Raw genomic sequence first — 23980 nt, 5'->3', positions numbered from 1 at the left:
CTCAGGTAAGCTGCCAACCCCCACCGGGAGAATTACTGTGCAGATTAATGAAGTCACACGTGGGGTTGCTGCTGTAAGTAGACAACATCCAGAAAGCGTGGTGGGCTGAAAACCCTCCTACCTGGCTCAGAATCCGTCCTAGGGCTTGTGGAGGGCTTATAGGCGGCGGGGGGTTGGGGGGAGGGTAACTGGCCCCCAGGGTCAGGGGAAGACCCCAGGAGGGCTGTGGAAGCCTGACTTGGGCAGGCCCTGGGCAGAAGCCACCCTGAGATGATGGGCCACTCACCCCAGCCCTGCTCCCACCCAGTCGTGTGGAAAGTGGATTTTGAAAAGGAGCCAAGCACCCAAACTGTCGCCAATGTACTGAGGTGGGCTCCACTTTAAGAAAGCCTGTTAAGTGAACATTTCAACCCAGACCCAACTTCTGTTTCAAATATACCCATTGAAAAAAGCAAGGTCATAAAAGGCCCCCATTCCAGAGAGATTGTGAACAGAGGCCGATCTGTAAAGGGAATGTATCTGAAGGGGAGAACAGTGGGGTGACCGAGAGTGAAGCTACATGGCTAGCCCAGGAGTGAGTGAAGCCCCAGGTGGGACGGCAGTAGAGGGAAACAGACTGCTCAGGGCTGCCCATGCACTCTTTGGAGGCGTCTTTCACACTTTAGTCCCTGGGAGCGGAACGTCCTGCTGTTGTGCAGTGCACGCCCTGCACAGCTGTCCGCAGCAGCTCTGATAGTCCAATTCAGCATAGAGAGAGGTCAATCTGCTGGCCTCTTCCTGACGCCTCCGTTGATGATGCCCAAGGGTGGAAGTTGGACTGGGGTTTTCTTAGAAGAAATGCAGCCAAAAAAAAAACCAAAAAACAGAAAACAAGAAAAGGAAGAGGAGGAGAAAATGCAGGGCAGAGATGCAGTGTGCAATGCAAATGGCCACTTTCCAGCTTACAGAGCTAAGACTATGGTTCAGAGAAGGGACTGTGGGAGTCAGGACCCCCTACTTCTCTACCATGAGGACCCTAGCAGCACTGACAAACCACCGGGATACGCTGGCTGGGCCTGGACAGGAAAAGCCGAAGGGAAGGCAAAAGCCCTCGCCAGGGTGGGAGGGAGTGAGGAAACCCTGTAGTGTGGCCCACAGTGGCCTACAAGTGGCCTGGCCAGGCCTGTGTGCCTCTGAGCTCATTCCTCCGGGTGAAGCCACGTCCTCGCCCGCACCCTAGCAAGCAGCACTCTGCCTTTCCCTGTTTCCACCAACAAATCACACACCAAGGCGATTTGCTGCAAGCACGCTGGCAGTGCCGACCGCACCCACCCTGGGGATTGTGTCCAGATGAAGATGCGATAGTAATGGCGCGCTGCATGCACACACGCACACTCAGCACTCTTCTGCCGAGGCAGCTCCTACCTCGGCGGCAGAGGGGAGGGCGGGGAGAGGAGGGTCAGCAGGGGCCGTTTCCCACTAGCAATGCAAGTTCTCTGGGTGCACAGGACTCACAGTGACAATCATGGAGAATTTGCAGTCACCGAGGCCACTGAGCAGCTCAACCCTGCCTGACAGTCACCCATGTGCTCACCTTGCTACTTGCCTGAGGCCCCCCAGCCAGGCCAGGCCTCTTTACCTCTGTGCCTTTGCCCAGGCAGTTCCCTCTACCCAAAACATCCTTCCCAATTTTCTTCTGCCAAGTGAACCACAGAGTCGTACTTGGCTCAGCTCGAAGGTGACCACCCCCACCATAAAGTCTTTTCTGAGCTCCCCACTCGGAGCTGGCCTGGCCATTCTGTCCTCGGTGCCCCCACGATGGTGTACAGTGCCATCCGTTATAGCACCTGCTTTGTTATGTGCACGTCTGTTCTTGCCAGATTGTAAGCCCCGTGGGCATAGGAACCACTTCTCATTCATTGTCATAGCCTCCACTTCTACCAGTGTTCCTAGAATAGAATACGTGCTAAAAAAAATGTTTATTGGACACACAGTAAGGAGGTGGGTGGGTAAGGTGAAGGTGTAGGTGGATGGATGGGTGGATCTGGGTGGATGGATGGATGGATCGGTGGGAGGATGGGCGGGTGCAGGTAGATGGGTGGATGAGTGGATGGATGGATGCAGATAGATGGATAGATGGATGGATGAAAATAAACCTGTAGAGGGTGTCTGCCCCAAGACACCAAAGCTAGAAGGACTCTTACAGAGCTTCAGAGGCATATGTAGGGCCAGCAAACCCAAAGGTGAAAGTCATGTTAGAATGAGGCAAGTTATATTCTTCCTTTAAAAAAATCCTCTTGCTTTTCTGTGTAAACAATTCGCCATTTTCTGCTCCTGTTATCTCCCACTCACTCATAGACATATTTGCAATGGATATACCTTTTTCTTTATTATTAGTCACAAACCATGGGTAATATTTAAGTTGATTTTTATTGTTTGTCAAAGTGCTGCAACAGCTACTACTACTAGTTTCCAGCTGGCACAACAAACAACTGTGTGTGTGACTCGGTGCAAGACCGCGACATTGCTGAGTTCTGCTTGGGGGAATCCTCCTCTGGTCCAAATGGTCCAAACGCCAGTCAAGGATGCTTCTACACAGGAGGGCAGATTATTTTACTCTTCTTGCAAAACAGTCACATTCTGAATTTCATATGGTATATAATAACTTGCTCAGGCTGAGCACTTACCTGATCTATGTGAATATTCAGCGATGTGCGGCTTGATGGTTTCCGCAGAAGCCTCCCCAAATCATTCCCTCTTGGTTCCAATTTCAATCAAACGGCGGTTTGTAGCTACGTTCTAAGACCATGTCTGTGACTGACTGGTGATGTCTGCCATGTGCCCAGGGTGGGGGTGGGGGAAGCAGTCACCTGATTTGCCCATGAAAAAGCTAAGTTAGAGAGGACAGCAGGGTAACAGCAGGGCCAAGATTAGGATGTCTCCTGGCCCCCACCAGGAGCCCTGCCGTTGGACAGACCTGGGTCTGAATCCTGCCTCTGCCACTTCTCCACCGTGTGGTGTTGGGCAAGTGACCAAAGTTTGCTCACCTGTAAAACAGGGATGATAGTATTTCCCTGGAAAGGTTATGAGGAGGACTAATCTGTCTCATGAATCGATGCAATATTTCTTGTATCGGGGTCTAAAGAACACATTAAATCTTGGCCCCAAACTCCACCCACCCACCCAAGTGGGGTTCTACTTCCTGGGGCCCCCACTCCCTGGGGTAGACTTTTTCTTCAGACAAGGCAATGGAGGTAGCTGCGAGAAGTGTAGACGGCTGGGTTCTAATTCCGTGGCCATAGTCATTTAAATGCTCTGGTCCCCTCAGATATACAATGAAGACAATAAAGCCTTCCTAAGGTCTCTGTGGGATTCAAAGGGGCTTAGTAAGGAGTCAGTAGGTGCCAGCTACCTGTAAACCTTCAGTTAGTCTACAGTCGGCCTTCTGGGCACGTAGTACTTCTTCTCGCAGGATCATTGGGAGGATTGAAAACGACGATGTTCTTAAAACTGCCTACTGCAGGGCCTGGCACGTAGCGAGTGCTCTCAAACCGGCCGGTGCTCTCGTTCTGTCTTGGGACTTTGCTTCTCCCTGATGCCATCTCTTTGTGCTTTGACTGCATGGGCTGAACTGTCACTGGAGCCAGCAGGGATGGGGGATGGGGCCACCTCCCTGTTTCTGTGCTTCCTACAAGGACATGTCTCCCCTGGGACCCCACTGCTGCCGCTCTTACCGACTCATTGGTATGAGTATTTTATCTGATTTTAGTATTGTTTAAAAGGAGCACAATATATTCCTTTGTGAGCACACTAAATCATTCAGCAGGATGCAATAAAAGCATCAAACTGAAAATTATTTGGAAAGTGGAAAAATGAGAGGTGAAGAGGTAGGGGACCTCATGGTCACCTGATCCTAGAACCTGAGACCTCTCAGAGCATAGTACCTTAGGGCCCCCTGCAGATGGGACAGAGAAGCCCAGAGAGGCTGAGTGGCATGCCCAAGGTCACAGAGGGAAGCCTGCCACTGACTAGTCCAGGACTCAGATGTGATTTGGTGCTGAACCTAAATCAGTACAGAGCCTACGTGGACCAACATGGCGGGCCCTCTCCTCCTGTGTGACTCCTGAGGGCAGCCCCTTCCACTCCTCCTCTGTCCTTACGCTAGGATAAAGTAGGCTGGGACAGTCCCTTCAATAAACAAGTATGAAGCATTAAGAGGCCAGAGATCCAGTGGGCAGGGAGACGTAGCGGTATGGCTAGAGAGGGGATGCCAATTAGGACAGGCACATGGGACCAGGCACCAGACCGACCCCCTGAATGAAGGACTCTTGTAAGGGCTTCCCCAATGTAAAGACAAGAAACACATGTAAACACTGTGCAAGGAGCCACGTCTATTCCCATCTAAATTGCGCATTATTAGCTCTGCTTTGCAGATCAGGAAACTGAGGCCTAGAGTAGTTAGGTGACTTAGCCTGTCAGTAGTGATGGTGCCATGTTCTGCCTACTACCTTTCAGCTGGGGAGGCTGGGGAGAAGAGGCAGAGGAGAGGCCCCAGGGATCTGGGGACATCCCTAAGACGCTGGCAGGAACAGGGCTTGGGCAAACAGGAGCCCCGTTTTACTCGTCTCTGCCACCCAGTGTCCTCCCAGCAGCATCCCAGCCAAGGCCTGAGTGTGGGCTGCAGACACAAGGAAAAGGCCGGGAAGCTTGGCAAGGAAGACCCACGGACTCCCTCCGGGCTGCTCGAACTGCAGACAGGCCTTGGGCAGCTGCGGTAACTGCAGCGCCACCTGCTGGCACACCTCGGGATCTGTGGGCTGAGGGAGGCTGGAAAAGCCAGTGAGTGAGTGACTGAGGAACAGGACAGGATGTCCCCAGGCAGGCTGGTAGCAAGCACAGGCTTCTCTCTTTACAATGAAAACAGCTATGGACAGAAGCCTTAAGACAGTGAAGCAATGAAAGGCAAGCACAGAATATTCCACCGCAAAAAGTGCTGAGTTCTTTGTTCAGTTCATAAATTTCAGCAATTATCCAAAGTCCCCAGCTCCCTGGCACAGGGGATTAAAAGGGAAGGGTCGGTGAGATGTCAAGTACATGCAAGAACACCCCAAGGCTCAATCCCAGGCTCCAGACCCCTAGATCTAGCTGTTTGGTGTCATCTGGACTTTGCAAGAGTCCTGACCATAATAAACCGAGCTCAAAGTAACTCAACCCAAAACGGGGGGAGATTGCTGGTCTATGAAACTGACCATAGGTGAACAGAGGGGAAGCTGAGCTGTTTATTGCATAAATCAAAGGGCAAAGAAACAGGAAGGAGTGTATTAGGGGACGGGGCTGGGAGCAAAGTCTTGATAAGCACCTGCCGACTACTGGGCTCTGATCTCATTTCATCAGATGAGGAGACTCACGGTGGGGGTGGGGGAACTACCCAAGGTCACACCGCTGGCCCATGAAAGAGTGAGGTTCAAGATTCTATCTGTATCTTACTCCCTCAAAAATAAATAAACATTTAAAAATATTTAAAAAAAGATTCTATCTGGCTCATTCCACTGCCTCTAATTCTCAAACTAAAAGAATATAATTAAGATCTATGATTAGATGGTGCGACTTAAGAGACCTTAGAAGTCATCTCATCTCCTGCACACCCAATGCTTGAATTTCTCTCTTCCCATCCCATTCATGTGGCGTCTGCCTGAATACCCCTCACGATGGGGAATTCACTCTCAAGTTGGTAATTTATTACTGAATCATACTAGTAGATTAGGAAGTTGAGCCAGAATTTTTCCTCCTTTTTTTAATGTTTATTTATTTTTGAGGGAGAGAGAAAGACAACATGAGCAGGGGAGGGGCAGAAAGAGAGGGAGACACAGAATTCGAAGCAGGCTCCAGGCTCTGAGCTGTCAGCAAAGAGCCCCGTGCGGGGCCCAAACCCACGAACCGTGAGTTCATGACCTGAGCTGAAGTTGGTACTTAACAGGCTGAGCCACCCAGGCACCCCTGTCCCTGTTTAGGATTAAATAAAGTGAGGCATGTAATGTGCCTACCACGGTGCTGGCAACAGACATAAACGTTACTATCATCTCCAATTCCTTTATTATAACTACTCTTGTGTCTGTCTTTCCCTTGGGAAGCCAGAGAACAAATCTCATTCTTCCCTGAGACAGCCCTGGAGTTATCTGAAGACAGCGCTTCAGGGTCCCCCTGAGGCTCTGCTTGCCCAGGATAAACAAGTCCTCCAACCCACTTTCAGACACTCATTGGTAAGCAAGAGTTGATTCTGTGCATGCTGTGATTTCCCAGCTGCTCCTGTGTGTGAGGCTGCAGGAGAGCTGACAGAACGGACAATGAACCGGCCACAGCAGGGCAGCTGGGGCAGCTGGGACGCGACCTCTGCGACAAACAGGAAGTGGTTGGCCCTGAACAAAGCTCGGATCCTCACCATCAGAGCTTCCCCAGCTACATTCTTGGTCCACCCATTGTGGGCACCTGTTTTAATAGAAGACAAAGAAATGAGCTCCCCCTCCAAGTGACTTTACATCATTTTAGACCCTCAGCCCTGCCAAAAGGTGTGATTCATTTCTCCCAAAGCCAATTGTGTGTTTAATGATCTAATATTGAGCAACATAAAGAATCTAGTCCATTCTAATCACAGGATACCTCCTACTCCCTAAACTTCCCTATTTACAGATGGGAAGACTAAGGTCCAGAAGAGAGCAGTGACTTATCCAAGGTCATACAGGAAATTTGTGCAAAATCCCAGTTAACTCATGAGCTCCAAAGATGAAAGAGTAAAGCAACCCATGAGAAAGAATGAAGAAAAGAGTCACTGGATAAAAAGAAAGAGAAAGGCTCTGAAAAGTCCTCCTTGGGGTACGTCTCCCTCCCTACCTCCACATTCCTGTAGAGCTGTGTAGTGTGTAATAAGCACCAGGCTGGAGTCAGAAATTCCCAGGTCCATCTGCGGGCTCTGTCACCGACTAGGTTTGTGATCTTGAACAAGCGGCTTAACCTTTCTGATACTCAAGTTTCTCATTAATAAAATGCAAGTGGAAACATCTACCTCAAAGGAGTCCTGGGAATGCTCCATAGAATAAGTATAGAAGCTTTTGATTCTCAGCAATGGTGGAGTATCTTATATCAGACAAACTCTCTGGAAATAGCAATTATAAACTCTGCAAAAAATATTTGATGGCACTGGAGAGAGACTAAAAGCAGGCAGGAACAGGAAGATACACAGCCTTTGAAGAAAGGGAACCACAGTGAGTGAAGTACACATTTATTTATCAGACCTCCCCTTGAAGGCATGCCAGGTTCTATGGGAATCCTGGGGATAGAGGTCAGCAGGAGACAGCAGCCATTAAGTCAAGGAGTCAGAAATCAGAATTTAGGGTTTCCTGAAAAGTTAAACTTTGGGGAAAGAAATCCTAGAAAGAAAGGGCCCCCAAATTTTTATATAAACCTCCCTAAAGTCCTAGGCTGAACTTCGAACTTCATACAGATAGGGAAACTCCAAGAAGCTCGGGAGAAAAACCAGAAATGGGCAGTAATTTCAGCAGCTGCCACTAAGGGGAGATAGACTTAATATCCAACTCCCACAGGTTGGAGAGACTTCATAAATACCTCCCTCAGCCTTGCCACTGGAATCGCATACCAACCATCTTCAGGAGCTAAAATCACATCCCAAGACAAAGGGCATCGTCCAGAATCAAGGGCAAAGCTAAAATATGCCCATCCATAAACAAAGCCTACACAGCGCATCTAAGACCAAGCAAAACCAAAGTGATTCGCCATTAATTTAGCTGCCTGCTGGAACAAAACTCAGTATTATTCAGAAGAAGATCATTGACCCAGAGTCACTATAAAGAGTTATTCACAACATCCAGGATACAATTAAAAAGGGTTATGTCCAGGGGTGCCTGGGTGGCTCTGTTGGTTAACTGTCCAACTTCAGCCTAGGTCATGATCTCATTGTTCCCAAGCTCAAGCCCCACAGCATGCTCTGTGCTGACAGCTCAGAGCCGGGAGCCTGTTCCAGATTCTCTCTCTCTCTCTCTCTCTCTCTCTCTCTCTCTCTCTCTTTCTGTCCTCCCCCTCCCCCATTTGCACTCTGTCTCTCTCAAAAATAAATAAAAATTTTTACAAAAATTTAGGGTAATGTCCCCTAGTATATAATCAAAAATTACTAGCCACATAAAAAAAAGAGGGAAAATATGGAAAGAAAAATAAACTACCAGTAGAAACAGATCTGCCCATAACCCATGTTGGAATTAGAAACAGTAACTTTAAAGTAACAACAATATGTTAGGGGCGCCTGGGAGGCTCAGTTGGTTGTGTCTGACTCTTGATTTCAGCTCGGGTTATATCTCGCAGTTCATGAGATCAAGCCCCACGTCGGGCTCTGCACTGACAGCACAGAGTGTGCCTGGGATTCTCTCTCTCCCTCTCTCTGCCCCTCTCCTGTTCACATACTCTCTCTCTCAAAATAAATAAACATTTTTAAAGTTTATAAAAATAAAATAACAATGATAAACATGTTAAATAATACAGAAAGATGTAAATAATGAGAAACTTTTAGGCAAGATATGAAAACTTTTTAAAAATATACCTTGGGGCGCCTGGGTGGCTCAGTTGGTTGAGCATCCAACTTTGGCTCAGGTCATGATGTCATAGTCTGTGAGTTCAAGCTTCTCATCAGGCTCTGTGCTGACATCTCAGAGCCTGGAGCCTGCTTCAGATTCTGTGTGTGTGTATCTCTCTCTGCCCCTACAATGCTCATGTTCTGTCTGTCTGTCTGTCTGTCTCTCTTTCCCTCTCTTTCTCTCTCTCAAAAATAAACATTAAAAAACTTTTTAAATTAAAAACTCAACGTCAGCCCACACCTAAAATATACAATTACCCGAAACTTAAAAGCTATTGGATGGGATTATCAGAAGATTGAATAAAAAACAATAAATGAACACCAAATTTGAAGCCAGGTGAACAGAAATTACTCAAATGAGACACAAAATGAAAGAAAAAAGATTGATAAAAGTGAACCAGTATCATGTTTTGTGATGATTTATGAAACACCATCAAGCAGGCCAGCATGCACGTAAGTAGGATCCCAGAAAGAACAAAGAGAATGGAGGAGAACAATAATTGAAGAAATACTGGCTAAAATTTTTCCAAATTTGTTTTAAAAAAACATCATTCCACAGACTTAGGAACCTCAGTGATCCCCAAGCAGGATAAATACAAAGAAAACCACATCTGGTATGGCATAGTTAAAATCCTAAAAACAAAACAAAGCAACAACAACAACAAAATATTAAAAATAGGAGAAAAGAGGCATAATACATAGAGGGGAGCAATGAAAAAATTAGGATGGATTTTTCATCAAATACAGGCCAGAAGACAGTGAAATATCTTTGAACTGGTGGAGGGGGAAACACATAACAACCTTGAATTCTATACACGGCCAAAATATGTTTCAAAAATAAAGACAAATTAACACATCTTACAGATAAATGAAAATAGACACTATTTACTACAAGTGAACCCATACTAAAAGAAATAATTTAAAAAGTTCTTCTGCCTGAAGAAAAATGATAGCAAATGGAAATTCAGATCTACACAAAAGAATGATGAAGAGTGAAAATGATATACATGTGGGTAAATATAAAAATGTTTTCTTTCTCTTCTTAACTTCTTTGAAAATTAAAGGGCTGCTTAAGGCAGAAATAATAACAGTGTACCATAGTGTTTATAATAAATGTAATAGTAAAATATATGACAGCAATAGCATAAAGGATAGGAAAGGATGGAAACAGAGTTATGTGTAGAGTGGTACTGTATTAATTCAAGATGGACTCTGATAAGTTAAGGGTGCACATTGTAAATCCTAGAGCAACAAGTTAAAAAAAGTAATAATACAAAAAGGTATAAATCAGAAGCCAATTGAGGAGATGGAATGATCTGCTAAAACAATATTCAGTTACCCTAAAAAGAGTCAGGGAAGGTAGAACAAAGGAAGAAACAGCAGTGGGGACAAACAGGAAACAAAGAGCAAGAGAGTAGACTTCAACTTAACTGTATCAAGAATAATACTAAATGTTAACGGATTAAACCCTCCAATTAAAACACAGAGATTGCCGAGGTAAAACAGCAGTACTCAAACAGGCTGTTTACAGGAAATGTACCTTAAATATAAAAATATTCTGACAGGTTAAAAGTAGAAGGTGGACCCCAAAAATTAAAAGAATGGGAAAAGATAAACAGTAAGTATAAGAAAACTAGTATGACTGTATTATACAAAGTAAACCTCAAGACAAATATATTGCATGAAATAAAGAGGGTTATTTCACAATGATAATCGAATCCACTTCTCAAGAAGATAGCATAATCTTAAATATGTAGGTGCCTAATGGTAAGTTTCAAAAATAGAAGGAGCAAAAATAGACAGCCCTAAAGGGACAAATAGACAAATCTATAGTCATAGTTAGAGAGTTGAACACTTCTCTCTCAGTAATTGATGAATAACTAGACAAAAACTCAGTAAAACTCTAGAAGACTGGAGCAACACTATCCAACAACTTGACCTAATCGCCTTTTATAAAATACTTACACCAACAATTACAGAATACACACAGTTTTCAGATGCACATGAAACATTCACCAAGATAGCCATATGCTTCCCTGTAACTCAAGCTCAGTAAATTTTAAAGCAACATGGATAGTATGTTTCCTGATCAAAGCATAATTAAATTAGAAATCAAAAACAATAAGGAAAGAGAGAACACCAGTTACTAATATCAGAAACGAAAGACAAGATTTTACTACCAATTTTCCAAACATTCAAAAAATAATAAGAGAACATTATATACAACTGTATGCTAATAAATTAAAAAACTTAGATGAAATCGACAAATTCCTTGGACAGCAACACCACAAAACCACCACAAGAAGAAATGGGAAGTCTGAATGTCTCTAAATCTACTAATGGAATTGAATTCATAGCTAAAATTCATCACACACACATCATCACTAAGTCCAGATGGCTTCACATTTAGGACAGGAATGACACCAAGCTTACACAAACTGTGAAAATAGAGAAAGAGAAAAGGAAACAATTTATAATTTTGTTTTTGAAGTTAGCATAACCACAATACCAAACCTGACATCAATATCATTCATTCATCATACACATTCATTCATCAATATACTATCATTCATGAGCATAGACACAGAAATCATCCACAAGACATTAGTAAGTCAAATACAGCAATCTATAAAGAGAATAATAAATCAACCATGACCAAGTGGGGCTTGTGTCAGAAATGCAAGGTGGGTTCAGCATCTACAGATCAATCAGTATCATTCACCATATTAACAGAATGAAGGAGAAAAATCATCTGAATAGAAACAGGACACATTTGTCAAAACTCAATACCCAGTAAAGATAAAAATGCTCAGCAAACTAGAAATAGGAGAGAACTTACTCAATCTGACAAGGGCATCTAAGAAAAAAATATATATGCCTAACATATTTAATAATGAAGTAATGAACCCCATTCCCCTATGATCAGGAACAGGGTAAGGATATCTTCTCTCTTCATTTTCTCCCAACGTTACACAATATGCAGTTTCTGGCCAATGCAGTGAACCAAGAGAAAGAAATAAAAAATGAAGATCAGAAAGGAAGAAGTAAAATTCAGCAATAAAAAGGAATGAACTACTGAGATATGCATGAGCATGAATGAATCTTAAAAACATTCTGCTCAGAGAAAGAAGCCAGATACAAAAGGGTGCATGCTGGATGCTCCTATTTATGTAAAATCCTAGACCAGGCGAAACTAACTTATGACAGAAAGCAGATTTGGTGATGGCCTGAGGGTTGGAGAGGGGATTTGGGGGAGTTAATGGAGATGTTCTGCATCTTGAATAGGATGCTTGTTACTAGGGTGTACACACTTGTAAAAACTAATCAAATTGTACATTAAAATTGAGGCAATTTATTATTTGTAAATGACATCTTAATGAGGATTTTAAGAGCAGGAAAAATATACACCATTAAAAAAATGAGAAGTTGGCCACAAACTATAGGAGGTATAGAGAAAATATTCTCAGTACATGTCATCTGACAGAAACTTGTATCCACAACATATGGAGAACTCTTAAAGCTTCAAAGTAAAAGCAAAATGTAAGCACGTTGTTTTAATGGGCAGAAGACTTGAAAAGACATGTCACAAAAGATAATATACGAATGGCCAATTAGCACATGAAATTGCACTCAAGATCATCAATCAGCAGAGAACCAGAAATAGAAACAACGAGATAAAACTATATCCCTGCACGAATGTCTAAAATTAGAAATTTGGACAAAATCAAGATTTGGCAAGGGTACAGAGTAACTGGAACTCTCATATGCTCCTGGGGGGGGAGTGAACTACCGTACTAGCACTGGGGATAGCCAGTTTCACCGTTTCATATAAAAAGTTACCCAGAGACCTATTTAACAAACCAGCTATTCTGCACCTAGCCGGTGACCTAACAGAAGTGAAAATATGTGTCCAAAAACTGAACTGACTTGTACATAAATGTTAATAGGGACTTTTTCATAATTACCAAAAACTGGAAACAACCCAAGGGCCCGTCATCAGGTGAACAGATACAGATTGTGGTGTATATATATATATATACACACTGGGAAACTATTCAGCAATTTTTTAAAAATGAACTAAGGCACACAGCCATGTGGGTAAATCTTAAAAATATTATGTTGAGCAAAAGAAGCCAGACACAAAAGAATACTCAGTGTAAGTTTTCATTTACATGAAGTTTGAGAATAGGCCAATCCATAACAGAGATTGGCTGGGTGGATGGGGGTGATTGGAAAGGGACAGGAAGGAACTCTGGGGGGTGATTTTTAAATATCTTGGGTCTTAGTGTGCCTGGGAGGCTCAGTAGGTTGAGTGAGCAACTCTTGATTTTGGCCCAGGTCATGATCTCATGGTTGGGATCAAGTGCCGTGTCCAGCTTTATGCTGACAGTGTGGGGTCTGCTTGGGATTCTCTCTCTCTCTCTCTCTCTCTCTCTCTCTCTCTCTCTCTCTCTCTCCCTCTCTCTCTCTCTCTGCCCCTCCCTTGCTCGCTCACGCATGTGCACACATGTTCTCTCTCACTCTCTCTCAGAATAAATAAGTCAACTTTTTTTTAATATCTTAGGTCTTGATTTAAGTGGTAGGTTCACAACTGTATATATTTTTTAGAATTTGTTGAACTGTGCTCTAAAAACATATGCATTTAATTGCATTTTGTATTCTCCAATTTAAAAAAAAGATAAATATAAAGGCTCTAGCTTGGGACCTCACACATAATAAGGGCTCACCGCCATTCATCTTCCCCAGTCCCAGCATGCACCATAGGCACGACAGCATTCTACGGTCATTAGACCTCTGAGAATAAGAAGGGCATTTCCTTTCATAGCAGGACACTGGAGGGGGGCTCAAGTCTGGGCCACAGATCATAAATAACACTGATTACGCCATTTCTTCCTGGACCATCTGAAGGTTCTGGCCCCCACGTCTAGGTCTGGAGTCCCAATGTTCCCAACCAAGAAGGTAGAACTTAGCTGGGTCATTCCAAGGGATTCGAGATGACAAAGTATGGAAGCAGCAAGACACATGGCAAATGTAAGAGACTTTGAGATCGGCATCTATGGGAAGGTTATACAAGACAGGAAAATGAGTATTGGCGCCAGACCTGGAAAGCTAGATTGTACCGGAGCAGATGGTCAATAATTGTTCATTGATGGAATAAGTAAGTGAAAGCGATATTGAGACTGTCGATGCTGAACCTCCAGGGCTGACTGCTGCCCCCACCTTCCTGTCTTGCAGCTCACATACCTGCCCCCACCGTGGGGTGAGTGCCGATCCTCAGAAATGGGACTCGACTTCTTTCCTGTTTACAGCATCACCGCCTGTCGGATTGACTGTGAAACGCGCTACATCGTGGAGAATTGCAACTGTCGTATGGTGCACATGCCAGGTCAGTGCCAGGGCACCGCCTGAGACCTCTGTGCACTTCTCACCCTAGCGGGAAACCCTGCATCCACTCCACCAGGACCCACAGGGATGCTGTTCTGGGAAAGGCTAGTATTTGATCCCAAACATGTGGATGGCAGATGGAAACATCCAGTCTAGCAACCAAAACAGCATCCTGGTGTCCAGAAGTGTCCAGATGTTGGAAGAATGCTCCTCCCAGTGCTCACTGTGTTTGTCAATTGTCTGCTGCTCTTACCTCCTAGGGTTCAGTGTCCAGGTATCAGAGCACTTGCAATTCTTGAATCCTGGTGTGGCACCTGTTCAAACTTCCAGGTGTCTGTTGCTTTCATCCAGATGGTTTCTTTCTTGCATCCAAATGTCTAGCACTCTTTCAGATGAGGCAAAAGTCCATCACCTGGCAAATAGATGTGGATGTGCTGATATTTCTGTTGTCAGACTAACAATGCATGCAGCCATTTTATTAGCGGTGGTCAGCTAATCAGAGGCAGAATCACAGGGAGGGGGTGGGTGGAGAGCCGCTAATTCAAGCATGAAGAGTTTGGTATGTAACAGAGAAGGAAGGATGATAAGCAGGGAGGTAGGGACTTTGGCTTCTAAATCAGATTCCTTCACTTACCTGCTGTGTGACCTGGCCCATGTTACTAAACCTCTCTGTTCTTACCTTCATTATTTCTAAAACACAATCATTAGTTGTTATAAGAATAAAATTAGGCTAAAATATAAAGGTGCAAAAGTCAGTGATCATTTCATTGGCACTTAGGAAACCAAAAGTATTATTGACTGATGACCTACTATGTGTTGGGAACTTTTCTAACCTATTTAGACGCTACTATTTCATAGTTATTATCATACCTTATTTAAGCTTATTTAACTAAATCCTTATATCAGGCATTTAGTTCATTATCAGTGGCTCTCTGTTACAACAAATGCTCAGATTTAGCATATAGCCAATTCTAATTATTTCATCAGTAATCAGTAATTTTTTTTAGAAATCTAATTCTATAATTGCTGATCTTTAAAATTGCCTCTGAGCTTCCCAGAAGACAGGGCAAAAAGGAAAATACCAGTTACATTGTTGTTGTTGGAAAGAAGGAAGCATACCAGTTCTCAGCTCTTGAAAAGGGTGTTTAGGAAAATAGTAAGGGAAGGACTTTGTAGTCGGTTTGATTTTAGCACTTTGTAAAAAAGAAAGGGGATGGCAGGGGTTGGAGTGGGGGGAGTTCTGGATTTCTACGGAGAGACCAGAGAGGACGACAGAGCATTGGTGACTGTTACCTGCCTGATGCTCAGCCGGGATCACCAGCCAGTGAGGCTCCCCACGGAACCTGAACCAAAAGCAAGCAGTAGAGATTTTAACCATTCTACCCATGATACTGTTACTGGCATCTCTGTTGCAAGTGGGAAATTAAGGGCAGAGCAAGAGACTTACAAAGTCGCCCTTGCTCACAGACAGCAGAGCGGTGTGGCAGGAAGAGCCCTGGCCTCGGGGTCACACTGGTCAAACCGGAGGGTTCAAAACCCGCCTCCATCACTGCTCACTCTTGATGTCCTGGGAAGGCAGGATGCTTTAGCCTCAAGTCTCTCAGGGGTAAAACAGACCCAGTATTTCCTATTTCAGGAGATACCCATGTGAATTAAAGGCGAAGATGCATGCCCCAAGGCAGCAAGTGCTTTCTGACAGTCCTTGCTTTCAGCCACCGAGGCTTTCCTCACCTATCACGCACCTGAGCTAGATGGGCCGCACAGCAATCTGGGAGAAGTTAACTAGGCTAGGCGGACCCTATCTTCACCTGCCCAAGGTCACAGAGCAGAGCAGACCCAATCTCCTGGCTCTGGGTACCTTGTGCTCCCAATTGCCCCCAGCTCTGTGGGTGATTCCCTCTGAGTGTCCACTGGGGACTGCTGCCCCTTCTGGTCACAGGATGCATTCTCTTTCCCCAGCCCAGGAGAGAGGTGTGGCTGCCTAAGTACCTCTCCTTGTGTCTCTTCTTTGCAGGGGATGCCCCTTTCTGTACTCCTGAGCAGCACAAGGAGTGTGCAGAGCCTGCCCTAGGTTAGTACTGGGGACAAACGGAGTGGGGTCTAAGCTTGAGACCTTAGAGGTCTTCTGGGTGTGGGAGAGATAGGATGGAAGGGGGAATGGAGAAGGAGGAGGGGGAGGCGGAGAGGCTGGCTGGGGGTGGCACTGCAGGAACTGGAGAGGAAGGGGGAGGGGAGGAAGGAGAGAGGGTAAAGAGGGAACTGATGCCAGCGGATGAGGCCTGGCAAGGCACTGGGGGAACGAAAGGAAGTAGAGAGGTGCAGATAGAGGTGGGTGTGAGGCAAATGGAGAGCACTGAGGAGCACAGAGGAATGGACAGAGAAGGAGAGAGGATGAATAGCGGACATCCCAGTAGGCACCAAAGATAGGAGGGGAGGGAGGAGGGGCAGCCGCTGTGCATTTCCCCCTCCTCCTCCTCTGCCTGGGTGGTAGCAGGTTGGAATCACTGCCGGATTCCCTCACTGGAAAAGTTCAGGTGCAGGAGATCCCACAAACAAGCTACAACACCAAAGCTAGACTCACTCCCCATGCCTGCCTCTCTCTGCACCTGGGAAGTGATCTATGATCAAGACAAGCAGAGAGCATGTTTAAATCATAGGGCCTCAAGTTCATTCAGCAGCTGCACCTGCTAGAGCTAAGCTAGGACAGCACTGGACTCCTGTGTGCTCCTGTGTGCTGGTTGGGGGTGGGAGGGCACCAACCTTAGAGGAGAGTGAAAGACATGTACAAAGACATCTCGCTTTGGAGTGTGGAATCTCATGGGTAACATGACCATGACCAGAAAGACGGAGGAAAGGAAGTGATATCTTTAGCCACCCCTTCCTAAGTAGAAGAGAGAAGCAGAAAAGTTTCACATGCCAGGAGGTTGCTTCTAGGGACGGGAATTGAGCATCTTTGCTGCGCCCTAACCCAGCAGGCAGAGGAGGCAGGCTCTGGCTAGGAAGGGGCCTCAGGGAATACCATGGAGTCCTAGATTTCAGATAAAATAGTCTCCTTTGTTTGCCCCAGACGGGAGGCCCACTTTGTGGATGAGAACACTGAGGCTAGGAGCAAAGAAGGCGGCTCTGGGAAGCTGAAGGGGCCAGGGATCCCTGGGAGCCCATTCTCCAAAAGTGGCGCCTTTCAACTTTTTAAAGGACAGCATAGCTATAAAGAAAATGGAAGGAGAACAGGACCAAGAGAAACACACTGAGTGGGCACTTTTATGAGAGCTCACACCCTCACCAGCCTATACCCAAAGCCCAGTTCCCCTCGTTTCCGCAGCCCCGCCCCTCACCTTCCCGGGATGGCTCCTCCTCCCCCAGCTTCCGGCCCCCGCCTCCGCGGCTGGAATCCGGAGGCCCCGCCCCCACAACGGACTAAGCCCCGCCCCCTCTCCCCGCAGGTCTGCTGGCGGAGAAGGACAGTAATTACTGTCTCTGCAGGACACCCTGCAACCTGACACGCTACAACAAAGAGCTGTCCATGGTGAAGATCCCCAGCAAGACGTCAGCCAAGTACCTTGAGAAGAAATTTAACAAATCAGAAAAATATATCTCGTAAGCTCAGTGGGCACGGTAGGCAGAGGGAGAAGGGATGGATCAAGGAGAAACTGGGGGCAATCGAGGAAGAGGGCAGAGGGAAGCTCCATTTGGCAGACATGAACTGACCCTCTGCCGTGTGCCAAGCTCTGTGTTTAGGACTCAGAAAGCGAGGACAAAGATGACTAAGAAGCAGCCTCCCCCCTCCCCCAGTCTTTAAGGAGCTTACAGTCTTGAGGAGAGAAGAGGGAAGGACTGAATGCTTTATAGGCTGATACAGGCAGGAAGAGAGGCTGGTTGACTGCACCTTGCATTGGGATCCCTCAAGAAAAGCTTCAGAGACTTAGTTTATTTATTTTGAGAGAAACAAAGAAAGCAAGTGCCGGGGGAGGGGGCGTGCAGAGAGAGAGGGAGACACAGAATCCCAAGCAGTCTCCCTGCTGTCAGAGTCATGGAGTCTGATGTGGGGTTCAGACTCCCCAACGGTGAGATCATGACCTGAGTCCAAGTCAAGAGTCAGAAGCTTGCGGGGTCTGGGTGGCTGTCAGTTAAGCGTCTGACTTCAGCTCAGGTCATGATCTCCGGGTCCATGAGTTCAAGCCCTGCATCAAGCTCTGTGCTGACAGCTTAGAGCCTGGAGCCTGCTTCAGATTCTGTGTCTTCCTCTCTCTCTGCCCCTCCCCCCTCAAACACTCTCTCTCTCTCTCAAAACTAAAATAAAAACATTAAAAAAAAGAGTTGGAAGCTTAACCTACCAGCTTCAGAGATCTTGTTTAAGAGGACATGTAGGAGTTTTCCAGGCAGGCTTGCACATTGCACTCCCTCTGCCCAGGATGCTTTTCCTCTCACACTTTTCCTACCTGGTTCCTCATTGTTCAGGTCTCCATTTCAAGGTCATCACAAATAGCTAAATTAGTGTTCCTCCTTTTGTATTTCTGTCCCAGCACTCTAGTGTTTTCCTTTATAGCGCTCACCAAAGGGTGTGATTTCCATATCCATGCGTGCGTGCCGCACTAGACAGAAAGCCCCCTGAAGGCTGGAGCCTTTCCTTTTGTTCACTTCTGTGGAGTGTCTGGCACAGAGTTGGCATTCAAAAAAAGTGTCTTGTAACAGAATAAATGAATGGACATCATGGAGAAGAGGAGTCCCAGGCACAGGGTAGACAAGGGAATGGCCTGAGGGCGCTGGGGCAGGTGGGTGTCAGAGCAGGAGGGCCTCGGCTCCCTGGGTGCCTCTGATGAGCTTCACCTGGGTGACAGCCTCAACTGTGTATTTTATTTTATTTTTTAAAAATTTTTGTTATTTATTTGAGAGACAGAATGCGAGCGGGGGAAGGGCAGAGAGAGGGAGGCACAGAATCTGAAGCAGGCTCCACGTTGTCAGCACAGAGCCCAATGTGGGGCTCAAACCCACAAACCGTGAGATCATGGCTTGAGCCAAAGTCAGACACTCAACCTACTGAGCCACCCAGGCGCCCCTCAACCGCACCACTGCTCTGCAACAGAACTTTCTGTCATGATGGCAGATACACAGGTTGTGTATCTGTGAGGACCAACGTAGGAGTCACTAATCCCTTGTGGCTACTGAGCATTTTAATGGAGTCTGTGCGACTGAGGAACTGAATTGTAATTTTTTAAATGTTTTATTTTTTTATTTTGAGAGAGGAGAGAATACAAGCAGGGGAGAGACAGAGAAGGGGGGGGTGGAGAGAGAGAGAGAGAGAGAGAGAGAGAGAATCCCAAGCAGGTTCTGCCCTGTCAGCACAGAGCCCAACTTAGGGCTCGAACTCCTGAACCACGAGATCATGACCTTGAGTCAGACATTGAACTGACCAAGTCACCCAGGTGGCCCTGAATTGCAATGTTTTTGTAGCAGTTCTAGAACGATCCTTCAGGGGGCAGTGTGGAGGACAGAAGGGAAGCCAGGAGACAGGGAGGCAGCCTGGGGGGAGGCAGTTGTCATCACCCAGGCAAGCGAAGGTGACACTCACTTTGAATGGTGCCTTGGGAAGCCCTGCCTGAAGAGGAGGATCTGCTTCTCTCTCGCCAGCCGCTCCCTCCTGCCAGCACGACCCCCAGAGCCCGTCCTGGGGCAGCTCTGGCTCAGTGGGTTACGAACAAGGGGCACCAAGGCCACTGTGCCCAGCGTTGAAGGAGATGGAGAAAAGAGGTGCCAGGCCCTGCTGCTGAGCAGACGTTCTGCCAGCAGTGATGACTTTTCCTGCCAAGATGTGTCTTGTTAACACACCTGCCTACTGCCTAAAAGAGGAAAGGGGAACCCCCGGCCAGATATAGATTTGTTCCCTCAGAACCCTCTCTGAGCCTAGCAGCTGACTTGGCAATGCAAGCGTAAGGGCCTCCCACTAGGAGAGCCTTGTTATAAATCCAAGTAGGAACAAGGCGGTGGGCCGGGGGGGGGGGGTTCAGGAGTGGGTAGGGACCACCCAGGAGGTCAGGTGGGGTAAGCAAGGCAAGAGGTTGAAGAGCTTGTCCAGAGATTGTTGAGATCGCCTGCATGTGAGGAGCCAGGAAGACCCTTTGGGGGGCCCAGAGCCCCGGAGGCCAGGCAGGACTCAGGGAAAGGGCACTAAGAGGGGACAGCTGATATGGGCCTCCAGGGCTGGGGCTCAGGACTCTTGGTTCCAGGCCAGCTCTCTCACTGACCGGCTCTAACTCTGGGCTGGTTGTTTCACTTTCCTGGCCTCAGCCCCTCCCTCTGTCCACGGGAAAGCGGGGTTAGGTGACCTGTGTGGATCCCGATGGTTCTCACCACGTGTGGTACTGAACATCCCCTCTGCAGAGAGAACATCCTCGTTCTGGATATATTTTTTGAGGCGCTCAATTATGAGACGATTGAACAGAAGAAGGCATATGAAGTCGCTGCCTTACTCGGTAAGTGGGTGTCTGTTGCACACATTTCCACACGTCATGGCGGGGAGTGAGGGGGAGGGTCAGGGGACCGGCAGAAAGACAGTACTTTCAATGTACTTGTTACGCCTCCCGTCCCAGAATGGAAAGGACTCCGGTGTGGAGGTTTTAGGCTCCGTTCATGTCCCAATTTAGGCCTCAGTTTCCCCATCGCCACATGAGGTAAGTGAGCTAAAAGGTCTCTCAGGGCCTTTCCAGGGCTGCCCTGTTGGACTCTGTGGTCTTCTGCCCCCAGGTTGGAGTGACAGTCCAGGGCCACAGCAGGAAAAGAGACCTGTGAAATGGAGGGGAGGCTGAGCTCTGGGCGGTCCCCGGCGATGAGTGTGTGTGGGGCTGGAAAGCAGCACGGCAGCCCTGGGGCCAGATGTCCCCCCCGGACTGAGAGTAAACACAAAGGAAGGACCACACATCCCCGGATGTCACACACCTGACTGCCACCCCCACGAAAGTTCACATCAGCTCCCCTGGCCGCACTGCCAAATAATGGATGCAGGGAGTTCCTTTCAACCCTGCCCTGTCAAACTCACAAAACCCCCAGGGGTGGTCAGTTAGAAGACCTGCCCCTTGGGTCCTTTTCCCAACTCCTACTCACTCTCAAGAAAGGGCGTGATGCTGTCCCTACAAATAGCCACTGTTGTCCCTGTGAGTTGGACCAGCCAAGAGTGGGGGAGGGGCAGCTCTGAGAATGTGGGCAAGGGGCCTCATCTCACTGAACGTCAGGTCCCTCATCTGCGAAATGGGTGTAATAAAGCTGCTTGATGAGTTTGTTATGATGGTGAGCTGGGCTAAAGCCTCAGCCCACAGAAGGTCCATAAAGAGTGGTTTCTAGTCCCTGGACAGTCACCATGGCAGTGACCCAGGGCCCCGCTGGTGATTCCGGGCACCATGTGAGCATTTCTGCACATCCCCCAGGTGACTGGGAACTGGGCCACAGTTGGGACCCAGTTGGGTTAAGGTGGCTGTCATTTGGGTCTCAGACACTATTGTGGCCAAAAGGGGCTAAGCCAAGAGACTAATGTCCCGAGCCCGAGGTAGAGGTCATGCTCCAGACATGTCAACCCCACTCACCCGGCCTGTCACCTCATCTCCTTTTTTTTTCTTTTGAGAGAGAAAGTAATGTACCCATGGGGGAGAGGCAGAGAGAAGGAGAGACAGAATCCCAAGCAGGCTCCAGGCCATCGGTGCAGAGCCCAATGCGGGGCTCAAACTCACAAACTGAGATCATGACCCGAGCTGAGATCAACAGTCGGATGCTTAACCAACGGAGCCACCCAGGCATCCCTCTCCTTCATTTCTGAAAGAGAACTCCAGACAGGGTTCTTCCCATCCCCCACATAGGCTCACAGCTCTCTCTCCCTCTCTCCCTCTCTCTCTCTCTCCCTCTCCCTCTCCCTCTCCCTCTCACTCTCCCTCTCTCCCTCCCCCCCCTCTCTCTCACACACACACACACACTCGCTCTGAGAAGGGCCTGAGCTCTGAATCTGTCAGAAAGGATCGCTCGTCTCTGCATCAGACATGAGGATGAGCATGTTCCCAGCATCTTGTTCCCGCCCAGAATAGCCTGCTGAGAAATCATGCCACCATCTGTACCTCCTGTGATGGGAGTGCGTGCTGCTTGCAAACGCTCCGACCTCGCGCCCATCGGGCCCCTCCCCGGCCACCATGCAGCCTGCCTGGCCCCAGCGCACCCCGCACAGGCACTCATCCCCACGCAGCTCACCCCCCACGCCGAAGCACGCCCACACGCACAGCATGGTGAGCCACACATCAGTGTGCGCTGGCACAGACCCCCAGGCCGGCCACGCGGCACCAGAGACGTGTGTGTGCATATGAACTGCGTGACCACGGTCTCCTCACACACCCGCCCGCATGCACGCACATGCTCACAGAGGTTCTGCACACTTAGACACACTGTGCCCTCCCCCCACAAAGGCACCCTTACACACACTTAGACACACTTGGTTACCCTACCCTAGACATCAGTAGCCACCTGCATAAAGCCATCAACAGCCACACATGCTTCTGTTTCTAAACAAGCATGTGCACACGCAGAGCACCCTGGCACGTAACCCACGCTCACACACACTGCATGCACGTGCAGACACACCCTCACACCTAACATGAACATCTGAAGTACACACTCCCTAGTTATGTCCCCATGAAGGGCATCAGAGAGAGCAGGCGGGAGAGGAGTGAGGGGAACCGTTGGAACCCGGCACCAAGCCCCCCCCGGAAGACCCCCCTTCCTGCCCTCTCTGCCTGGCACTGTGGTCAGGCTCTGCTCAGCCATAATCAAGGATTGTAATCAGAGACGGTGGATGTGGCCAACAGAAAGTTCTCAGACCACAAGGTCAGCCAGGGATCTCCAGTAAGACTGTGCCCCCCACCTCGGCACACCCCCTTTCCCGGACTCTCCCGGCCCAGCCCAGCAGCTGTCAGTCTTAGAGGCTCCAGCTAGCGAGGACCTCACAGCTCTCTCCTCCACTCCCCCACCCCCTACAAAATGTCCTTTGAAGGCAAAATTACCGAGAAGGTCAGGGTTTATCAAAACCCCGCAGCAAGCTGGTGGCCACTTTCCAAGCTCAGAGACTCTGAGCTCTCTGTTCGACCACAGTGACCTCCAGAGCAAAGCATCTGGGCTTTTGGGGGGAAGCTTGGTGGATCTGATAATAGATTCTCAAACAAGTACACCCTACAAATGCCCAGGTACACCCATGTAATGTTTTGCATTCATTTCCAAAGGATCCCCAACTATCTGCAACTCTCACAGGAGAGTTGTTCTCAAATCCTGGTGGGGTGGAGAATCACCTGGGAATTTAAAAATCCTAACTTCCAGACCCCAGAATCAGAGATTCTGATTTTATAGACCTGGGACAGGTCCAGACATCTACACTGAATATAGGTCTCCCAGGAGGGGACCTGAAGACAGGTCAAGAAACACTTTGGTCAGTGGGCCTATATACCCCCCAGCAAGAACATCTACTCTAGGAAAAGACTAAATTGAGCATTTACCTTCAGGTGGGGGGCGGGGGATTGGGGATGCTTCCTATGACCTTATTCCCAAGGGTGAGCAGTGCCCTGAATTGGCCCTGTAGGCCTTGTTATGATTGGGTGGGTAGGGAGGGCTCTTGGGCCGTTGTTCCTGAGACCCGCACCCAAGGCATGGGCTCCACGTGAGTTCTGGGCTCTACTGCCCTCTCCCCAGGCTGGACCACACACTTCTGTCTCTATTCCCAGCCCAGAGCCAAAGCAGGAACCCCTCAGCATAATTCTAAAGGTAATTGAGTAAGCCCGTTAGCCTGTGAGGTCTACTGTAGGCCCTCCAGTAAGCATCTGGGTTAATTCCTATCCACACTGCATGCTGTGCAATGAGGGAGGGAGCTGTCCAGGCCCTGACCTGTCCAAGGCCTGGAGTCCCTGTGAGAGGTCAGAAACCCAGGGCCTGACCTGTCCAAGGCCCAGCGTCCCTGTG

The 23980-nt window shown here is 47.9% G+C and overlaps 1 protein-coding gene across 1 annotated transcript in view; it reads left to right on the top strand.

Moving 5' to 3' along the window:
- The window catches only part of ASIC2 (acid sensing ion channel subunit 2), a 989591-nt gene that overhangs the window by 961202 nt on the left and 4409 nt on the right, over positions 1-23980 (top strand). Inside the window, exons 4-7 of the mRNA XM_029928684.1 lie at positions 13853-14003; positions 16017-16073; positions 17446-17599; positions 20381-20472. Of these exons, the coding sequence (XP_029784544.1) occupies positions 13853-14003; positions 16017-16073; positions 17446-17599; positions 20381-20472 (454 nt within the window). The remainder of the gene's footprint in view (positions 1-13852; positions 14004-16016; positions 16074-17445; positions 17600-20380; positions 20473-23980) is intronic.

The sequence above is a fragment of the Suricata suricatta genome, chromosome 17 (assembly GCF_006229205.1).
Source record: "Suricata suricatta isolate VVHF042 chromosome 17, meerkat_22Aug2017_6uvM2_HiC, whole genome shotgun sequence".
In the NCBI taxonomy this organism is placed as follows: domain Eukaryota; kingdom Metazoa; phylum Chordata; class Mammalia; order Carnivora; family Herpestidae; genus Suricata; species Suricata suricatta.
The sequence above is the reverse complement of the archived record's forward strand: the minus strand, read 5'-3'. Positions and strand labels throughout refer to the sequence as shown.